This window comes from Salminus brasiliensis, chromosome 7 (genome assembly GCF_030463535.1).
Source record: "Salminus brasiliensis chromosome 7, fSalBra1.hap2, whole genome shotgun sequence".
Lineage (NCBI taxonomy): Eukaryota > Metazoa > Chordata > Actinopteri > Characiformes > Bryconidae > Salminus > Salminus brasiliensis.
The window spans coordinates 42388414-42409484 of NC_132884.1; the positions used below are offsets into that span (position 1 = coordinate 42388414).

The following is a 21071-nucleotide window of genomic DNA, read 5'->3' on the forward strand; positions in this document are numbered from 1 at the left end:
TACACACACTAAACATACACTATACACACACTAAATATACACTATACACACACTAAACATACACTATACACACACTAAATATACACTATACACATATTACACACTACATATACATTATACACACACTAAACATACACTATACACACTAAACATACACTATACACACACTAAATATACACTATACACATATTACACACTACATATACATTATACACACACTAAACATACACTATACACACACTAAACATACACTATAGACACACTAAATATACACTATACACATATTACACACTACATATACATTATACACACACTAAACATACACTATACACACACTAAATATACACTATACACACACTAAACATACACCATACACACACACTAAACATACACATATTACACACTAAACATACACTATACACACTAAATATACACTATACACACACTAAACATACACTATACACACTATACACACACTAAACATACACTATACACACACTAAATATACACTATACACATACTAAACATACACTATACACACACTAAATATACACTATACACATATTACACACTACATATACATTATACACACACTAAACATACACTATACACACTAAACATACACTATACACACACTAAATATACACTATACACACACTAAACATACACTATACACACACTAAACATACACTATACACACACACTAAACATACACATATTACACACTAAACATACACTATACACACACTAAATATACACTATACACACTAAATATACACTATACACACACTAAACATACACTATACACACACTAAATATACACTATACACACACTATACACATATTATACACACTAAACATACACTATACACACTAAACATACACTATACACACACTAAACATACACTATACACACACTATGCACATATACACATTAAATATACACTATACACACACTAAACATACACTATACACACTAAACATACACTATACACACACTATACACATATTATACACATTAAACATACACTATACACACTAAATATACACTATACACACCCTGTACATACACTATACATACACTAAACATACACTATACACACACTATACACATATTATACACATTAAACATACACTATACACACTAAATATACACTATACACACCCTGTACATACACTATACACACCCTGTACATACACTATACACACACTAAACATACACTATACACACACTATACACATATTATACACATTAAACATACACTATACACACTAAATATACACTATACACATCCTGTACATACACTATACACACTAAATATACACTATACACACCCTGTACATACACTATACACACTAAATATACACTATACACACCCTGTACATACACTATACACATATTATACACATTAAACATACACTATACACACTAAATATACACTATACACACCCTGTACATACACTATACACACTAAATATACACTATACACACCCTGTACATACACTATACACACACTAAACATACACTATACACACCCTGTACATACACTATACACACTAAACATACACTATACACTATGCACATATTATACACATTAAATATACACTATACACACACCCTGTACATACACTATACACACACCCTGTACATACACTATACACACCCTGTACATACACTATACACACCCTGTACATACACTATACACACTAAACATACACTATACACACACTATGCACATATTATACACATTAAATATACACTATACACACACCCTGTACATACACTATACACACCCTGTACATACACTATACACACACCCTGTACATACACTATACACACCCTGTACATACACTATACACACACACTAAACATACACTATACACACACACTAAACATACACTATACACACACCCTGTACATACACTATACACACCCTGTACATACACTATGCGTACATTATACACACACCCTACGCATGTGTGTAGTGTGGATGGTAAACAGACTGGCTGTATTTGTGTTGTTGTTGATTTCATGTTGTTTCTCTAAAAACTCTTTCACATTAAAACTGTCCACGTCTCAGCCGCTGCGTGTGGGACAGGGTGGAGGGTGGAGGGTGGAAGTCCCCTTTAACGGGAGTAGAGGACAAAGCTGTGACGCAAGCGGCTTTACGACAGTCCCTCAGCTCCTCTCCCCGCAGCGGTGAAGAAGCCCTTTCCGGCCGAAGCTCCGCGCTTTCAATTAGCACGAATCAGCCGAGCTGCGGGAGAGCGCGGGCTACCGGCGGGCAGATCACAGGCCTAGGAGAGAGAGAGAGAGGGAGAGGGAGGGGAGAGAGAGAGATAGAGAGACAGACATACAGAGAGAGAGAGAGAGAGAGAGATAGAGAGATACACAGAGAGAGAGAGAGAGAGAGAGAGAGAGAGAGAGAGATACAGAGAGAGAGAGAGAGAGATACAGAGAGAGAGAGAGAGAGAGAGAGAGAGGGAGGGGAGAGAGAGAGAGAGATACAGAGAGAGAGAGAGAGAGAGAGAGAGGGAGGGGAGAGAGAGAGATAGAGAGAGAGAGGGAGGGAGGGGAGAGAGAGAGATAGATACAGAGAGAGAGAGAGAGAGAGAGAGAGAGAGATAGAGAGACAGACATACAGAGAGAGAGAGAGAGATACAGAGAGAGAGAGAGAGAGAGAGAGGGAGGGAGGGGAGAGAGAGAGATAGAGAGACAGACATACAGAGAGAGAGAGAGAGAGAGAGAGAGAGAGAGAGAGAGGGAGGGGAGAGAGAGAGATACAGAGAGAGAGAGAGAGAGATAGAGAGAGATACAGAGAGAGAGAGAGAGAGGGAGGGGAGAGAGAGAGAGAGATACAGAGAGAGAGAGAGAGAGATAGAGAGAGATACAGAGAGAGAGAGAGAGAGGGAGGGGAGAGAGAGAGAGAGATACAGAGAGAGAGAGAGAGAGAGGGAGGGGAGAGAGAGAGAGGGAGGGGATAGAGAGAGAGAGGGGGATAGAGAGAGAGAGAGAGAGACAGTGAGAGAGAGAGAGGTAGAGAGACAGTGAGAGAGAGAGGTAGAGAGACAGTGAGAGAGAGAGAGAGAGACAGTGAGAGAGAGGTAGAGAGACAGTGAGAGAGAGAGGTAGAGAGACAGTGAGAGAGAGAGAGGTAGAGAGACAGTGAGAGAGAGAGGTAGAGAGACAGTGAGAGAGAGAGAGAGAGGTAGAGAGACAGTGAGAGAGAGAGAGAGAGAGAGAGAGGTAGAGAGACAGTGAGAGTGAGAGACAGTGAGAGAGAGAGGTAGAGAGACAGTGAGAGAGAGAGAGAGAGAGAGAGAGAGGTAGAGAGACAGTGAGAGAGAGAGAGAGAGAGAGAGAGAGGTAGAGAGACAGTGAGAGTGAGAGACAGTGAGAGAGAGAGGTAGAGAGACAGTGAGAGAGAGAGAGAGAGAGAGAGAGAGGTAGAGAGACAGTGAGAGAGAGAGAGAGAGAGAGAGAGAGGTAGAGAGACAGTGAGAGTGAGAGACAGTGAGAGAGAGAGGTAGAGAGACAGTGAGAGAGAGAGAGGTAGAGAGACAGTGAGAGAGAGAGAGAGAGAGAGGTAGAGAGACAGTGAGAGAGAGAGAGAGAGAGAGAGAGAGAGGTAGAGAGACAGTGAGAGAGAGAGAGCGCGAGCTCGGAAAAAGTTTTTGTTGTTGTCATGTGACGAGCTACGTACACAGCGATAAAGTGCGGCTTTCTATCGGTGTATTTACCTCGTTTATTTCATTTAAGAGTCTGAGAATTCCTTTCCAAACATGCCTCAACCCAAATATAGGAAGATAGCCGTGTTGGGGTACCGATCAGTGGGTAAGTTCTTCGCTTGTTGGAGGTAAAAACGGCCCGCTTTCGTTAGCCAGCCAGCTAGCAGGCTAATGCTGACACAGCGCCGCGACCTCGCCTCCACTGCTCGGCGCGCTCACAGCTCCCTGCTGACTGGGCTTACTGCGGTGTGGACGCCTGCTGAAACCTGCCTGGCCCTTAATGACACGTATTCTGTGATACTGAGCCTGGTTACGGAGATTAACCTTCACGCTGTGGCCGGCCGAAAGTTAGCCAGCATGCTAACGGTGCTAATGCTAGCGCTGGCTAATTAGCATAGCATAGCATAGCTACCCGAGGAGCCAAACATTGGAGCAAAAGTGAAACTTGGGCAGAGCTTTAGTTTCTTAATGGAAAAAAACCTTTTTACAGCAACAGTGTGTTTCACTATTATGTGCAGTTCATATTTTATATTGTTTTACTGAGTTTTACTGAGTCTGAGAATTAGGGGCTGTATTAGCTAGCGACAACCCTGAGGTCCACCTGTGTGTGTGTGTGTGTGTGTGTGTGTGTGTGTGTGTGTGTGTTTATACACCAAAACAGTCATTATTCATATAAAACTTTAAAACTTTTTAAAATTAAACAGTCTCTCTCTCTTTAAGACTGATATGTAAATGAGCTCTGTTCTGATTGGCTGTGCTGTGTGGCGCCTCTTTTGTAATATTGTCTTTTTAATTCAGCAAACAGTCCAGTAACTTCAATAAAAAATTATTACTGACTGATATTAGAGTAAACACTAATAATAATAATAGCACTCCTACAGAAAGTGGAGGTGGTTCTCCGTCACTGTGTTCATCATTAGAACATCTCCAAAGTTCTCCTCTCTCATGGAGTCTAGTGTTATTTAGAGTTCTCCTCAGATCAACACCTGGTTTGGTGGTAAATCAGGGCATAATGATGGTAAATCAGGTGAGCTGCTGCTGCTGCTGCTGCTGCTGATGATGATGATGGAGGTGAACACATCCTCCACGCTGTGCTGGCTGGACTGAGGGGCGTCCAGGAGAACCCTGGAGGAACCGAGCTCTGTTCTTCAGACTAGCTCACCGACAAGATCTCACTACTTTCTTTCTTCAGAATGAGAAGCTCTTGTTTCTTCTCCTTTTTACCGGATTTAATTAAAATACTAAAAAAGTAAGGTGTTTAAAATCTCAGCACAGTTAAAACAGTGATCAGCTTCATGCTTTTGTTACACGACAGCATCGTTAATAATAAAGCTGAGTTTAATAGGATGGTTACATTTACATTTACGGCATTTAGCAGACGCTCTTATCCAGAGCGACTTACAAAGTGCTTTGCTATTTACCCAAGAAAAAGCCTCAGCTAGTTAGAATAGACTAATAATTCAAAGATACATCTAAGCTTTAGACATTACTAAACACAATACAATAAGTTTGCAAAATAGTTCATATTAATGGTAATACTTTTGTATCAAACATCAGAAAAATGTATGTAGTGAAAAGTATAGCATTGTATTTTTCATATGTCGCTCATCCCTAAAAGGAGGTAACCCTCATTTTTGTTCCTCAACAGGAAAGTCATCCCTCACAATTCAGTTCGTGGAAGGACAGTTTGTAGATTCCTATGACCCCACTATCGAAAACAGTGAGTCCCATTACTCCATAAAGTACATCCTGAGGTTGTTTTGCTGTTACTTTTATATTGGAGAAGTATCTAAAGCATGGTCACATGTTAGTCTTCATGTCTGAGCCCGGTTCTGGCCTCTAAATCATACAGTTTTCTAATCTGTCCCTTTTAACCTCCTCCTCTTTTCCATCTTTTAGCTTTTAATAAAATGGTGTCCGTGAATGGACAGGACTTTAATCTTCAGCTGGTCGACACTGCTGGACAGGTAAACAAAAACAAACCTAACGAAAGGCTTTCAGTCATCAATCATCAATTGTTTCATGCTTTAATTCAGTTGTTGACACTAAAAAAAAATGAATCGTTTAAAATGAATCAGCTGATTGAATCAGTTGTTTAGTTGTTGTACACCAGCTTGGAATTGAACTCGGTATGCTCCGTTTCATTCCTATTCTTATTAGGGACGTCCCGATCAGGTAATTTTTGACCCCCCGATCCGATCCGAGTCTCTTAATGCTGAGTATCAGCCAATTCTGATTGGCTGAATCAGTCTTAGCCCCACAGTTTAGATCAGACGAGCTGCTGATTAATCCGATCAGTAAAATCCTTTTATTTCAGGATCAGTTTCTATAATCAGACTTTCTGGACTGTCTGATTTAGTTTAGTTGAGACTTAAAATCTTAAAATGATGTTTTATAGTGTTTAATATCTGATAATCCAGTCTGATCTCCTCCCTGACCAATCAGCTCCCAGCTCCTTTACAACACTGCAGTCTGATCACTTCCTGTGTGTGTATTTAAGTGTGCAGAGGTACCAGATCTGTGGTTGTTGGGCTGCTGGTGTGTAATAACTGGTTTATAGTGGGTGAATGTGTGTGTGTGTGATTGGGGTTTCTATATTGGGTGTATGTGTGTGTTAGCATTAGCGTTAGTCTCCTCTCGGTTCTGAGCGGGTTCTTCAGGGCTGGTTTATAAACAGTGAAAGGCGAGTGAGCGGTTCTCCGGTTCTCCCGCTGGTAAAACAGAGCGTTTCAGTGAGAGTTTTATAAAGGGTCAGAAATTATGGTCTGTTTACAGGTTCCACTGTAAAATAGCTCCACACTGCAGAACCTCAACTCCTCTATTTACCTTCTGAGAACGTCTGCACTACTGCTGGGGGTAATGTCTGTAAATGGCGCCTTGAGGACACCAGATGGCGCTCTGAACACCCTGGTTAAAACAAAGACTTGGAACTGGACTGGGATTTGATACCTGATTCATTAAAATATGCCAGGACTGTGACATCCCTTGTTATTACACACTTATATACATGCATTTAATACATGGACTTTGATAGGAATTCCTAAAAAGGTTAATATGGAAAAAAGCTTTAATGTCCCAATTCACTGTCTTGCCCCTCGATCTGGGTACCTTGCTGATTATCGTCCGATTCTGCTCTGATCTTCGTGCTCACGCAGCCACACAGTTTAGGTAAGATAAGCTTGGGTTTTAGTAAACAGTTTATATAAAGAGCTATATGAGAAAATTACACCAGTCGAGATCAGGGCACACCTCATAAAAACATCCAAGGTTGTCTAGCTCTTTTCTACCATCACTAGTCAACACTGTATTGCGAAACTTACTGTCACAGTAAATCTACTGATCCCAAACTCATCCCAAAAGTATTTGACGGAGCAGCATCCATCATTCCAGCCATTCCTGCTCCACTGCTGGCGGCTTTTATACCTCTCTAGCTAATTTGGCATTAAGTGTGATGCCAATAGGTTCATGATTAGTCCTCTTCTATTGGCAGTACGTCTCTACAGGGACCAGACAAGCTGTGTGATGTGTATGTGCGCATTTGCACACCTGTGTCAGCAATGGCTGTAGCTTAAAGTAGCAGAATGCTTTCATTAGGAGGGTTGTCCACAAACTGTAGTGTACCTTTACTGCATACCACTTTTTTTCTGTATGACTGTTCGTACCGTGGAGGTTGGGTACATCTACACGTATTGTTGCACCCCTACTAGGACATTGATTTTGTAACAGAATGTGTCTTGAAATGGTTTAGCACAGCAGTCCGCAAAGAAGTGTCTATACAAGGTGATGCTGGCGTTGCTAGAAACACTGAGGCCCGTTATACACAGCAGTGTAGCAGTCAACTGAAATGCTAATACGAGACACAGCTTTCCCACTCAAGTGCAGGATGAGTCTATGCCTGCTCAGGGTTTAGGTAATTGTAGTTGATCAAAGCAGTGAGCCTGAGTAAGCTCGGAGTGTTAAATTGCAGCGTGGTGCGGTCATTAAATGTCATTACCCTTTCAGCCGTCCCAGAAAAAGACTAGTGTGCTTTTTCAGCTCCGTTTATTCTGTGCTCGTCTTCTCTTTCAGGACGAGTATTCCATTTTCCCACAGTCCCATTCAATGGACATTCACGGTTATGTACTTGTGTACTCTGTCACCTCAATGAAAAGGTGAGTGCTTTGTTTACTTAAGATGTGCTTTTGTGATGGTGCTTAATTATTGTTTATACAAGCCCCAATAAATCAAATCAGTTTATTGGTCATATACATAGTCGTACACAGTACTAGCAGCGTATATATTTATTTATTTATTTTAATGTTACACACTCGCACACAATCTTCAATCTCAGAAATCCTCATAGTAAAATCACATGATCTGTTCCGCTCAGCTGTGTCGTAGCTGGATTTACTGTATTACCTGTAGCTGGCAAAAATCCTAAATAATAAAATTGTGACCTGTGTGTAATAGTAAGAGAATTAGTTGGAAGCCAGCTGATTAATAAAAAAAGGGATGAACAGACACTGAAAAAGGAAAATAGACATGTAGACAGACAGGTAAAATATGTATGATTTTAATAAATAATAATAAATATTATTGTTTTATTATATTCAGTTTTAATATCTCATTGCTGCTCGTTAAAAAACATGCATCACAATGTACAATGTTCTTAACTTTGAATGTACATTAATGTGAAATTCCAATAGCATTTCTATGGTCTGGTCTATTCATCCGAAATTATACGGGGTTCAGACAATGGAGAAAACTGAAAACTAACACAAATGATGCACATTTTTCATTAGACAGTAGCTATATACAACATGTGGGTAATTAATACATTTATAATAAATAAATAAATATAAATAATAAATAAATTTATTTTTTGTGATCACTTTCAGCTTTGAAGTGATTCAGGTTCTACATGACAAGCTGCTCGACATGGTCGGAAAGATACAGTAAGTGTGTGTGTGTGTGTGTGTGAGTTTTTATCTGTGTGAGAAACCAGTGTGGTTATGAAATATTGTTTGTCTTTCCAGGGTGCCTACTGTTCTGGTGGGAAACAAAAAAGACCTTCACATGGAAAGGTAAGCATGGAAAAACTGATAAGATTGAAATTGGGAGAGTGAGATGAATGGCTCATCCAGTCTTGCTGGACTTTATTTTTTCTATCTTTTCTTTTAGGGTGATTAAACCAGAGGAGGGCAAAAAGTTAGCGGACTCTTGGGGAGCTGCTTTTATGGAGTCATCTGCTAAGGAGAACCAGGTACCGCTCAAATGGGTTAATGTGTGTAATAATAGCAAGAACTAATGTCCCATAACACACACAACCCTTAGAGGAAAATGTGAAAATATAATTAATGGGGACTTTGCGTAACTGAAAATTTCTGCATAATTAAATGGTATGAGGTCGTTCAGGGTGGGTTTGGTGTTAAACGCTCTGCTCTAGAGTCAGAAGTGGAGTTCTACAGTGGAGGTGAATGCAAGCAGGCGTCTAATAAAAGCTCCTCACAAAGTTCTTCACCTAATGGTGATGAAGACACTGCCTGATGCCTGTGAGACTGTTCTACCAGAGTTTTGAGAAGAGTTTGGTGTAAAATATAAAATATATTTAAAATATGATGAGGGAGGAGGGATACATGCAGGGTCTTGTGTGGCAAAATAGTATTTGAGAAAATGTATTTGATTAGATTCTCCACTATTTTACCAGCATCAATATTCTAGATGAAACTCAGAAGATGTGTAGGTTCAGTGGTGAGTTTGAATAGGAAATATAAATTATTAATTTAATAGTATTTTGGTACTGAGTACCAAAACAGAGTATTGAGTATCTTGGGACTACTCAGTTTATGCTAACTGTTTAATTATGCAGAAAAAATGAACTCTGAAACTACTAAATGATTATACAAATGGAGAATGACATCAGGTTTAGGGCTGTTCTGAAATTTCTCATATGTTTGTTTTTTCATGTTACAGACAGCTGTAGAAGTTTTTAAGCGGATTATTCTGGAAATGGAGAAAGCAGATGGCAATGCCCCGTCAGAGGAGAAGAAGTGTTTGGTGATGTAGGTGCTGGTTCCTCTCAAGGACATGCAGTGAGCTCCCTGGCTGAAATTAAGGGAGACCTCATCACCAGTCAACATGACGCGCAGTACGGTGGGACTACAGTTCCCAAACACCACCCACTCCTCACAGCAGACGGGAAGGTTCTTGAATGAAACGAGAAAAACACAGCGAGTGGTGAGCTGTCCAAAAAAAAAAGGAAAAAAAATCCCCAAAAGAAAGTGTCCTGTAGCCTTAACTACACTACTGGCTGGTTTCGATTTCTGTGTTTAAAGGTGCTCTCACAGCACAGTACTGCCAAACATGAATTATAAAAGCCACCAATGTTTTAATGAAGCAAGCGCCTCTTAATTCAGACTTTTTTTTTTTTTGCTAGTTATATTTTTACTGTTACAATGAGCCATATTGGGTTGGCAAATGAACCATCAGCTTGTCGGCTTCACTTGGCTAAACTGCCTTTAGGCCAGCGTTATGAATTAAGGTGCCGAACTCTGTGCCTGGTCTGTGTTCCACTGATTTTTCGAAATGCCTGCGTAATTAAATGGTTGAGAAGTAAACAAAGTCATTCAGAGTGATTTAATGTAAGAAATAAAAATCCAATCAAGCTAAATATTGGAATCCACCAGTGAACCTACAAGTCTTCTGATGTTAAACTGCTAAATATGAGAAATAGGCATCCTCATGAGCTATTTTGCTGAACAACACCCTGCATATGTCTTTCCACCATGAATTGAGCTTGAAGCATTGACAGTAGGTTTGGTCTGGAATGCTCCATTCTAGAGAAACCTACCCACTCAGAACTGTTTACAGTAGTGAAACCAGACGTCTGAAGCTCTAAAAGCTCCTCACATCACCTAATGGTGATGAAGGCACTGCCTGGAATTTATTAGATGTTTTTAGTCTAAAACAGTTTGAAAAACACATTCATGGTGAAGAGCAGAATGCAGGGTGTCATAATGCACAGTGATTTCCCCAACATCATCATTCCATATAAAACTCAGAACATATGTGTAGCTTCACTGGTGGGTTTGGATAGTCCATAAAATGGCTGTGATTAGTGTTGTGGTCATGGCAATTCTTTGTTCCATTCACCACCACAGTCGATACAATGAATCATTTTTAGGGATGTTCCAATCTGATGCGTTGGATTGGGATCGGTGCTGATTCAGGTATATGTTAATAGACATATAGTCAAGTTACAATCCTTTGTTTTTACCGCTGTGCTCTAGCAAAGCGCTCTCTGGCGTACTTTAGCCGGCTGTTTTACAGTGGAACACGTGGAAATGTGTGTAATTCTTAAATTACAGCCGGTTTAAACTATGGTGGAAACTAAACCAGCACAGAACAGCGTGTTCAGAACTGTTAGGAGGAGGCTAACACTTATGCATACACACTAAAGAAAACCAAACCCTAGCACGTTTACCTCCCTATAAACCTGATTAAGATTTCACAGCATTAGACAAACAAAACCAGACATCAGTACGGAGCGTGTACCGCTATATTTATGTACACACACAGGAAGTGATCTGTCTGCAGTGTTGTACAGATACTGGGAGTGGTAGGTTCAGGGAGGTCAGTCAGACTGGACTAGAAGATATTACACACTGTAAAACAGATGTTTTACAAGTGATTTTACTTCAGTATTAATGAGCAGCTCATCTTATCTAAACTGTGTCTGGATTATTTATACAAACACGCACTCAGATCAGATTGGGTCAGTATTGGCCAATACTCTGCATTAAGGCACTGGATTGGGACATCCCTAATCATTTCACCCCAAACCCACTCTGAGCGACCGTTTACATCTCAACCACTTCAGAAATTCCCAACGGAAAAAAGCAAGAGGCCTCCTGAACCTTCTGAATCTTCTCCAGTCAAGTTAGATTGGTGATTGAGCCACCATGGCACCATCCACCTCGAGCTAAAGCAGCTGTGATCAGTTCGTTTACCGCATCATTTTACTCGAAAACCATGAATGCATCTCAGAGAATTGGCCAAAGGCTTGAAAAAGTTAGTGGTGAGTTAGCGGTCATGTGACTCAGCGGTTTGGGACAGGGAAGTGGACAGTAAGCCAGACTGAAGGTCTAATGGTCTTCTAAAGTGAAGTCTGGTGTACTGGCTTTCAGTTCCTGATGCCAAGCCACAGCCTCACGTTTCTGTTAATTCATAACTTGTTTCTGTTGATGGTGAAGAATCGCACATTGCATTACGAGTTTAGGTGAAGTGCTCCTTTATCCACTTTGGCGTGGCAGTGCGTTTTTCTTTTACACAGTAATGATGAACTGGATATACGGTTGTTTTAATTCGCAGATGTGAACAGTGTGTGGAGCTCCTGTACTCCCTCTAGATACCCTACAAGCACACATCGCTACGACAGTGTTAAAATGTGTCCATTTTATAGAACTTCAGCTTTATTCTATATTCTTTTTTTTTTTTTGTGGTCATAAAATTATCAGGCAGTAAAATACTAAAACCTTGTCTCAAGCACACAATCTGAAGAGAGCGTTCTTCAGCCACTGGGTAGAAAAGGTAGTATTAGACTTTCCACCCATTTCATAACCGATTTTTAAGAAGCCTGGAATTCCCAACGCTATCCTAAAGGCTGTTCTGTTACTTCATGAGCACAAGTACAGTTTGTTAGATGAGCCCTGGGAGGGACGAGGGAATCTTCGCTCTCCTTTACAACCCCATAATGATGCCCGATAAGGCTGTTTATGAGCCATGGGGATAAAATAATATTCAAAACCACAACATTCAGTCTGCTGTAGAATAAAGAAGGTGCAGCAGAGGGTTCTTTGAGTGGTGCTGTAAAAAAAGAACCATTTTTTGTTTTAAAGTTGAATAACATTTGACTTGAAGTGAAGATTGTTTAAAGGTAAAGGTGTAAAGGTTCTCCACACTCATACAACAGAGATGGTGGTTCTTCTGTGGCATCTCTCAAAGAACCCTTTGGAACACCTTTAGAGATGTATTTCAAAACAATAGCATTCAATCTGCTGTGTTCAGGCTACACCCTTAAAAATGAAGGTTCTTCAAAGGGTTCTTTAAGCGATGCCCATAGAAGATCCATTTTTGTGATTGAGATGGTAATAGAATGTGTGAAGAACCGTCACTTAATGTTAAGGTTCTTCACACGTACTTCTGTAGTAAACATGGTCCTTTATATCCCTCTATAAAAGTGGTTCATTTTTGGTAGTGCTAACAGAACCACTTGTAGCACCTTTGCTTTTAAGGGTGTAGATTTTAGGTAGCAAAGGCAGAACCTCGCAGGTCTTAATAAAGCTCACATCCCAACAAAGCTGTTATTCACAGAATCTCATTTCCAGCAAGGTCCGAAAGAGGCTGCATTGCGTCTTTACCGCTCCCCTGTTGATGTTCGCTATGCTGGATTCAGACCACACTGCTACAAATAGAGGTTCTACAAAGGGTTCTGGAGTGAAGCTGTAGAGCAGGGATGGAGGGCAGTTCCAGTGCTGGAGGGCTGGATTCCTGCATTGTGCTTTTCCTGAGTCGCTCACCTGTAAATTGCTAGCTAGAGTAGGTCTGTTAGAGCTGGGCTGGGCTGTGCTGTGCTGGACTCCAGCCCTGTTGCCCAGTCCTGCCATAGAGGAAGCACTTTTAGTTTATGAAGGTTTAATAACTCTTCACTTGATGTAAAGTGTGTCTTTACCCTCAAACATCCCCATTACAAACATGCTTTCTGATTCTGATTCTGATTCATCTGTGGCGTCACTCAGAGAACCTTTTCTAGTACTTTTATTAAAGGGTGTAGATTATAGGTAGCAAAGGCAGGACGTCCCAGTCCTTAATAAAGCTCACATCCACACAAAGCTTTTATTATTCACAAAATACTCAAATTACAGGGGGGTCCAAAAGAGACGAGCCGAGTCGTTACAATTGTCCTCTTTTAAATCTGGATGAGGAATATTAGGGAGGGAGGTTGGGCTTTGGAAAGTGAAGCTGGTGCTCAGGTGACTCTTGAGGCGTTTCCGCAAACCTGTAGAGTCCGAGCAGCTCAGGCATCATTAAAGCAGAAGGGGCGTACCACCAAATACCAGGATTTACTTACAGGATTTTATGCTGATGATTAAAAACTGTATTCGATTTGGAAAATATGCAAAGTCAGCATTTTCACCAGAGCTCAAGCCTTTTGGATCCCACTGTTCAGACTGTGAATTAAATAAGCATTAAATAGGAGTATTGGAGTATTGGGGCCTTACTGACCCAGTGCAGCCTTGATTGGTATGAGTTGGCTTTCTGTAATTAGGGGTCAGGAGCTGTACATGAACTATATACCTTATCTCTGATGAGCCCTTTTTCTTTAAGACTCTTTAAAGTTCCTTAGTGATTGTATACCTCATTATCTCTCTCTCTCTCCTTTCTTCTTTTCTTTTAAGGGTTGGTGTTGTTTTCTTTGATTAGATTACTCTCCGGGTAGTGGATGTAATCGAATGATTGATATTAAATGTAGTATAATAGAGGCTGGTGATGCAGTGCCAAGTGCCTTAACCTCAAACCATCTCTGCCCATATCTAAGCTGTCCTCGTGTGACTTGCCAGTGTGTTGCAGAATCAGCACTGAGGAGAAGAGGCTTTTTTTTTTATTTTTTTTTATTATTATTAATATTATTATTATTATTATTATCATCATTATTTCCCCAAATCCCCCAAAGCAGCCTGGCTATTCATTTGTATTGTGTTGTCATTGCAGTAAGATACACTGAGCAGTCTGGGGTTTCACTTTGAGGCTGTTGAGACGCACATTCTGAACGATCGAGGTTGGACGGCAGCAAAGTTTTTCATGTTGAGCCACGTTGTTTAGGGATGCACTGCTATGGGAATTGGGCTGATATGGATATCCATAATGTGCATATTTACAGATGGTGACTCATAAATCGTCTCTAAAGTGTAGAAATTAAGACTAAATTTATCTGAAGTAAAATTAGAGAGTAATAGAACATAAATACAGTAAAATACAGCAACTTTTTTGTGGTTTAAACATATGAAGCACATCCAAGACTTTTATTTTTTGTGAATCCGGCCCCTGATCTCTGGATTTCAGTATGTATACATCACATGTGGGCCAAATCAAATCCAAGCAGATACTTTCTATAAGCTGATATCTACCATATCAATACAATTCTGATAACACTGTGAATCCTTACCACTGCTGTTTTGTTTTTTTGTGGCTAATTATTTCTGCTGTTCAGCTCTGTATTGTGTGTCTGTGTGTATATAAAGAACTATGAATACGTAAGGCAGCCCCTCGGATTGTCATTGCAGATTTTAACCAGTGCCCAGTGTCTTACCTGCTGTACCAGGCTGCCGTTTCCCATTTTAGACTTGAACGTTTGGATCCCTTTCATGATCAAGGTGCTCTTTTAAAGTTTTTCCTCTTTTGTCAACTTGAGTTTGCATTTCTGTGGAATCTACACTTAAACATCCAAACCTCTGCTGTGGGGTCACAGTTCATACTGAAAGTCTTGCTGTAAACAGTTTTGTATATACAAATAAACAATACTCCTTTAAGGGTGTTGACTTGTGTGTTTTCTTTCACCCTTAAACTGGCACCCATGACCTTACTCTACCCACTGTCCACAGGTGTTGTATAACACAGTTTGTATAATCTCCATATTAATACCGAAGTGGGCTCGAGGGGTGTAAAGCCCCCCAGCGTTGGCTGGTGGAGCAGTGGAGCTCTATCTAATACCTGTCAGAGCCAGGTTTGTCAGATCCAACGTCAGTTCATGACCTTACTGATGCTCTAATGTGGCTGAATGCAATCAAATCCTCCTCACAGCAGTGTTTTAGCACCTAGAGTAAAGCCTCTCTAGAAAAGGGGGGAAAACTCCCTATCATTACCCTTAGAATGGTGTTTGGATGATCAGATGTCCACAAACATTTGGACGTATAGGGCCCTAGTCCTGGACTGCTCAGCATTTTAAAAGAAGGTTTATAATTTTAAAAATATTACATTTATTAAATGATTAAATATTTAGTATTAAATCATTTTCTTTTATGATATTTTAAATGTCTTTAGGATCTAAATGTCATTCATTGGCTTTTATTCTGAATTGAACATTTCCGGTGGCTCTTATAGGAAGTCAGCTGCTGTTCGCAGACATTTTTTTTTTCCATTAGCAGGGTTGCCAAATTCCCAGAAACCCCTCTGCACTCGATATGTGAATCAAAGAGTGATCCATGTCCAAATGTTTGTGGACACCCCTTCTAACAAATACATACAGCTACTTTAAGCTGCACACAGTCTCGCCCCTGCAGAGCAGTAGGACTCACTGGAGGCACCATGCTGCCTAATGCCAGGCGTGGGCTAGAGGGGTATAAAGCCCCCTAAGCACTGAGCTGTGGAGCAATGTGTGGAATGATGGATGGTGCTCCATCCAGTACTTTTGGGATGACTTGGGGAGTTGTGATCATCCAGTCTCCTGACCTCACTTATGTGGACGCTCTTACATTGTTGCTGAATGCAATCAAAAAATCCTCACAGCAATGATGCCAAAATATACTGGGCAGAAGTGTTCCTCCAGCTAAGAAGGATAAACTTTAGGATAAGGATAAACACCACTGACTTCAGAAGAAGCAATAAATGAGCAGGTGTCCCAATACTTTTGTCCATGAATCTTTTCCTTGGTGAGATGTCTACACGCATTTGGACGTATAGGGCCCTAGTCCTGGACTACTCAGCATTTTACATGAAGGTCCAGAAAGTCCATGTCTAGGCGTGATCTTGTGGAGGATCTATCCCATTGTTGGGGTTATAGCTGACTCCAAATAAATGAACTTGATCATTAGGGTCTTATAATTAGAATAATTGGGTTATATATGTCATTATAGTCCTGGTTTATAAGTGAAATAATATTACATTTATTAAATTATTAAATATTTAATATTAAATTAGTTTCTTTTATTGCAGCTAAGGAGGATAAACTTTTTATTTAAACACCACTGACTTGAAAAGAAGCAATAAATGAGCAAGTGTCCCAATACTTTTGTCCATGAATCTTTCCCTTGGTGAGATGTCTACAAACATTTGGACGCATAGGGCCCTAGTCCTGGACTACTCAGCATTTTACATGAAGGTCCAGAAAGTCCATGTCGAGGCTTTATCCCATTGTTGGGGTTATAGCTGACTTCAAATAAATGAACTTGATAATTAGGGTCTTATAATTAGAATAATTAGGTTATATATGTCATTATAGTCCTGGTTTATAATAAAAAAAATACATTTACATTTATTACATTATCACATTTTTAATATTAAATTAAAGGAGGATAAACTTAAAAATAAATAAATAAATAACTTCAGAAGAAACAATGGATGAGCAGGTGTCCCAATACTTTTGTCCCCCTTGGTGGGGGGAGTCTGTTGGTGGGATCTGGCAACCCCGCTTCCCATTGCGGAACTGAAGGCGGAGCGGAGCGCAGGCTGCTGTGGAAATACAGCGATTCATAAAAACGAGCTAATGGTTAAAATCAGCCTGAAAACCGATTAGAAAACGTATTAATTCAACGTTTATTCGAAACAGGCGGCGCACGGAGGATCAGGTGGTGTTTAGGTGGTGTTTAGCAGGCTGGGAGATCGCTTGTTAGCTGTTAAGCCGGACTCCAATGTAGCGCTTTATCCGGTAAAGCTACCAAAACAAGCCATGATGGAGAAGAAGGAGCAGGTCCAGCTCAGGAACAACCCCCGCAGGTAAGCCAGAAACACCCGCAAGAAGAGGTTCGGCTTTCCCGAGCAGCCAGTGAAGCCGCTGCGGAGCGGTTCGGCGTTTACAGCAGGTCGTGTAGCTACATGCTAAAAGCTAATGCTAGCAGGGTCCGCGGTGCAGCCGCCGCTCCTGAATGACGGAAATCCGAGTCAGAGCCGAACCGGTTTAGACCCGGATAAAGTCACTGACCGGGTCACTGACCGGGTCGCTGATGAAGCCTCTCCTAATGTTAGAGAAGCTGAATCCAGGTCCATAATAATAAAAACCCGCCCCGGGATTTAGCTCGAGCTTTAGCTCGCGCTAGTTCCGACCGTCTGGGTGGCTCTGCTGCAGCCCGGCTAGCTAACATCATTGCAGCCACCTGGGAAACCATGGAAACAGCCCGGCAACTCCATAGCAAACGTCACCTGGGATACCATAGGAACCACCTACCAACATCATAGAAACTGCATAGTAACCACCTGAGACACCATAGCGACCAACTTGCAACGCCATAGAAACTGCCTAGCTAGAACAATTGCAACCATGGAAACAACCCAGAAACTCCATAGAAAACACAGCAATATTATCTCTGTCACCTGGGATACCACAGGAACCACCCGTAGAAGCTGCATAGTAACCACCTGAGACGCCATAGAAACTTCCTAGCTAACATCATTGCAACCACCTGGGAAACCATGGAAACAGCCCGGCAACTCCATAGCAAACACTGAGCAATATCATGTCCGTCACCTGGGATACCATAGGAACCACCTACCAACATCATAGTAACTACCTGAGACACCATAGCGACCAACTTGCAACGCCATCGAAACTGCCTAGCTAACACCATTGCAACCATGGAAACAACCCAGCAACTCCATAGCGAACACTAAGTAATATCATATCCGTCACCTGGGATACCATAGGAACCACCTACCAACATCATAGTAACTACCTGAGACACCATAGCGACCAACTTGCAACGCCATAGAAACTGCCTAGCTAGAACAATTGCAACCAGGGACACAGCCCAGCAACTCCATAGCAAATACTGAGCAATATTATGTCCGTCACCTGGGATACCACAGGAACCACCCGTAGAAGCTGCATAGTAACCACCTGAGACGCCATAGAAACTTCCTAGCTAACATCATTGCAACCACCTGGGAAACCATGGAAACAACCCAGCAACTTCATAGCAAACATCATATCCGTCAGTTGGGATACCATAGCAAACACCTACCAACACTGTAGAAACTGCATAGGAACCACCTGAAGCACCATAGCAACCAACTAGCAACACCCTAGCTAACACCATTGCATCCACCTGGCCAACCACGGAAACAACCCAGCCACTCCATAGCAAACACAGAGAAATATCATATCCTTCACCTGGACTGCCATAGGAAACACCTACCAACACCGTAGAAACTGTGTAGTAAACACCTGAGACCATAGCGACCGACTAGCAACACCCTAGCAAACATCTGGGAAACCAGCAACTCCATAACAGCTGCCTAGCAACATCATATGCTTCCGCTGGAATATCATAACTACCCCGAGGTTACACTGTAGTGTCACAACCACCTGATGAAATGGCAACCACTGGAGAAACCATCACTTGGCAACACACAGAAAACACCTGGGAAAGCTGCCTAGAGACATCATAGATGTTACCTGGACTACCATATCAACCACCTGTGGAAACCATTGAAGCATCTAATCCCCAATATCATATATTGGATTCCTTGGGGTCATTCCAACCACCTAGCATTCACCTGACAGACCATAGCAACTAGCTAGCAACACTATAGCAACCACCTAACAATACCTTAGAAACCAACTGAGACACCATAACAAACCGTAGCAACCTCACGTTTGTGTGTGTGTGTTTGTGTGTGTGTGGAGAAAGTAGCCATGTAACAGTAACTACCTTGAGTCAACTCCATAGCAACCACCCGAGACACCATAGAGCTCTCTCTCTCTCTCTCTCTCTCTCTCTCTCTCTCTCTCTCTCTGTCTGTCTGTCTGTCTGTCTGTCTGTCTGTCTGTGTGTGTGTGTGTGTGTGTGTGTGTGTGTGTGTGTGTGTGTGTGAGAGAGAGAGAGAGAGAGAGAGAGAGAGAGAGAGAGAGAGAGAGAGAGAGAGAGAAAAGCAAGCCAGGCAATCTCAGTACCCTGTCAGTTTTATAACCTTTCGCCACTAGAGGGCTTGGAGTAGCTCAGTGGTCTACTGCGCTGCCACTGTGGCCCAGGGGGCGCGGGTTCGAATCCCGAGCGGCCAGCAACCGGAGTCTGAGAGAGCACAATTGCCTGCGCTCTCTCCGGGTGGGTAGATGGCGCTCTCTCCCCTCATCACTCTTAAGCGATGTTGGCCGGCACAGGCGTCTGGAGCCGGGGCCCCTGGCGCTCTGAGCGTGTCGGCTGCCGGGTCGGGATAGTTAAGAAGAGGCGGAGATTTGGAGGACACGTGTTGGGAGCGTTGCTAGTGCTATGAAGAGCTTCAAACGGCTGGGTTGGGTAGAATAAATAAATAAATACTTCACCACTGTTCATAACTTATTTATTATTATTGATTGATTAGAGTGATTGAATGACGGACAGAGCGCTCTGTTCTTCTGTGATTCTTCAGTTCTCTGAGCATAGCTGTGATCTCTCTCTCTCTCTCTCTCTCTCTCTCTCTCTCTCTCTCTCTCAGGCAGTTGAAGAAGCTCAGTGAGGACAGTTTGACGAAGCAGCCTGAAGAAGTGTTTGATGTGTTGGAGAAGCTGGGAGAGGGGTGAGTGGAGGGGCGAGAGTGATCGGGATGGCTCTCACTCTGAAGTGCAGTTTTCTTCTGTACTGAGATTAGAGCTGCAGATCATCTTCACTTTCTTTCTGTTTTTTTTTTTATTATTATATTAAATATTTGAATATTCTGTCAGAACAAAAAAAAGCCTATGACAACATTTCTCTGGTGGATTTGGATTCATTAGCTTTTATTATATATATATTTATATATTATTATCATTATTATTAATTATTCTTATTAATTATATATTTTTGTTGTTATTAAATAACAAAAAAAAAGTATTTTACTTGTCTGCATTAGAAACTGTTATTGGCATATCTTCCATCATTTTGACCCTTCAGCCCTTTCATAGCAGTGCAGGGTGAAGGCCAGCTGCTCTCACACTGCTACATCACTCTGATAGAATCTCTGATTGTAGCTCTAAAAAAGGAAGCATGGCTTTAAAGCAGGACCTCCAGCAGACTGCGGCGCACGGCTGTGGGTAAATCAGCCAGCAGCAAACGAGTAAAAGCAGCATCAAAATGGAGCTACGGTTCCCCTCGAGAGCCTCCACTGCAATAAGAGCACACAGGCTACAAACAATGTGATTAATGCATAATACACAGAATAATGCCATTAATCACGACTGATTAGGATTTTAATGGCCCTAATACATTGATAATGAGTTTCTTCATTGATTTTGCTTTTATTTATGAGTTTAAAAATGTATCTTATATGAAATGTAGAAACTCACCAGTACTGAAAAGCACAACACATTTCTGCTAATAAGCTGTTATGTTAATAGAGAGCATATTTGCATATATTTT

At 41.4% G+C, this 21071-nt stretch overlaps 2 protein-coding genes across 2 annotated transcripts in view; both read left to right on the forward strand.

Moving 5' to 3' along the window:
• Positions 1 to 3007: 3007 nt before the first annotated feature.
• rhebl1 (Ras homolog, mTORC1 binding like 1) lies at positions 3008 to 15296 on the forward strand. Its single transcript, XM_072684933.1, has 8 exons — positions 3008 to 3835; positions 5378 to 5449; positions 5629 to 5696; positions 7798 to 7880; positions 8607 to 8663; positions 8745 to 8792; positions 8890 to 8971; positions 9682 to 15296. Exons 1-8 carry the CDS (start codon positions 3784 to 3786, stop codon positions 9772 to 9774), a joined length of 555 nt encoding a protein of 184 aa, XP_072541034.1. The 5' UTR covers positions 3008 to 3783; the 3' UTR covers positions 9775 to 15296.
• A 1897-nt stretch (positions 15297 to 17193) lies between these two features.
• Positions 17194 to 21071, forward strand: part of LOC140560431 (serine/threonine-protein kinase 4-like) — a 34426-nt gene continuing 30548 nt past the window's right edge. The window contains exons 1-2 of the mRNA XM_072684922.1: positions 17194 to 17478; positions 20173 to 20253. Coding sequence (XP_072541023.1) covers positions 17432 to 17478; positions 20173 to 20253 — 128 coding nt within the window. The 5' untranslated portion in view covers positions 17194 to 17431. The remainder of the gene's footprint in view (positions 17479 to 20172; positions 20254 to 21071) is intronic.

What these genes read in the sequence shown, in the direction of transcription:
- rhebl1 (XM_072684933.1), top strand. Translation starts at nt 3,784, where the DNA reads ATGCCTCAACCCAAATATAGGAAGATAGCCGTGTTGGGGTACCGATCA. An exon ending in GTTGGGGTACCGATCAGTGG is followed by an intron (nt 3,836 to 5,377) that starts GTAAGTTCTTCG and finishes GTTCCTCAACAG; the next exon opens with GAAAGTCATCCCTCACAATT. An exon ending in TGACCCCACTATCGAAAACA is followed by an intron (nt 5,450 to 5,628) that starts GTGAGTCCCATT and finishes TCCATCTTTTAG; the next exon opens with CTTTTAATAAAATGGTGTCC.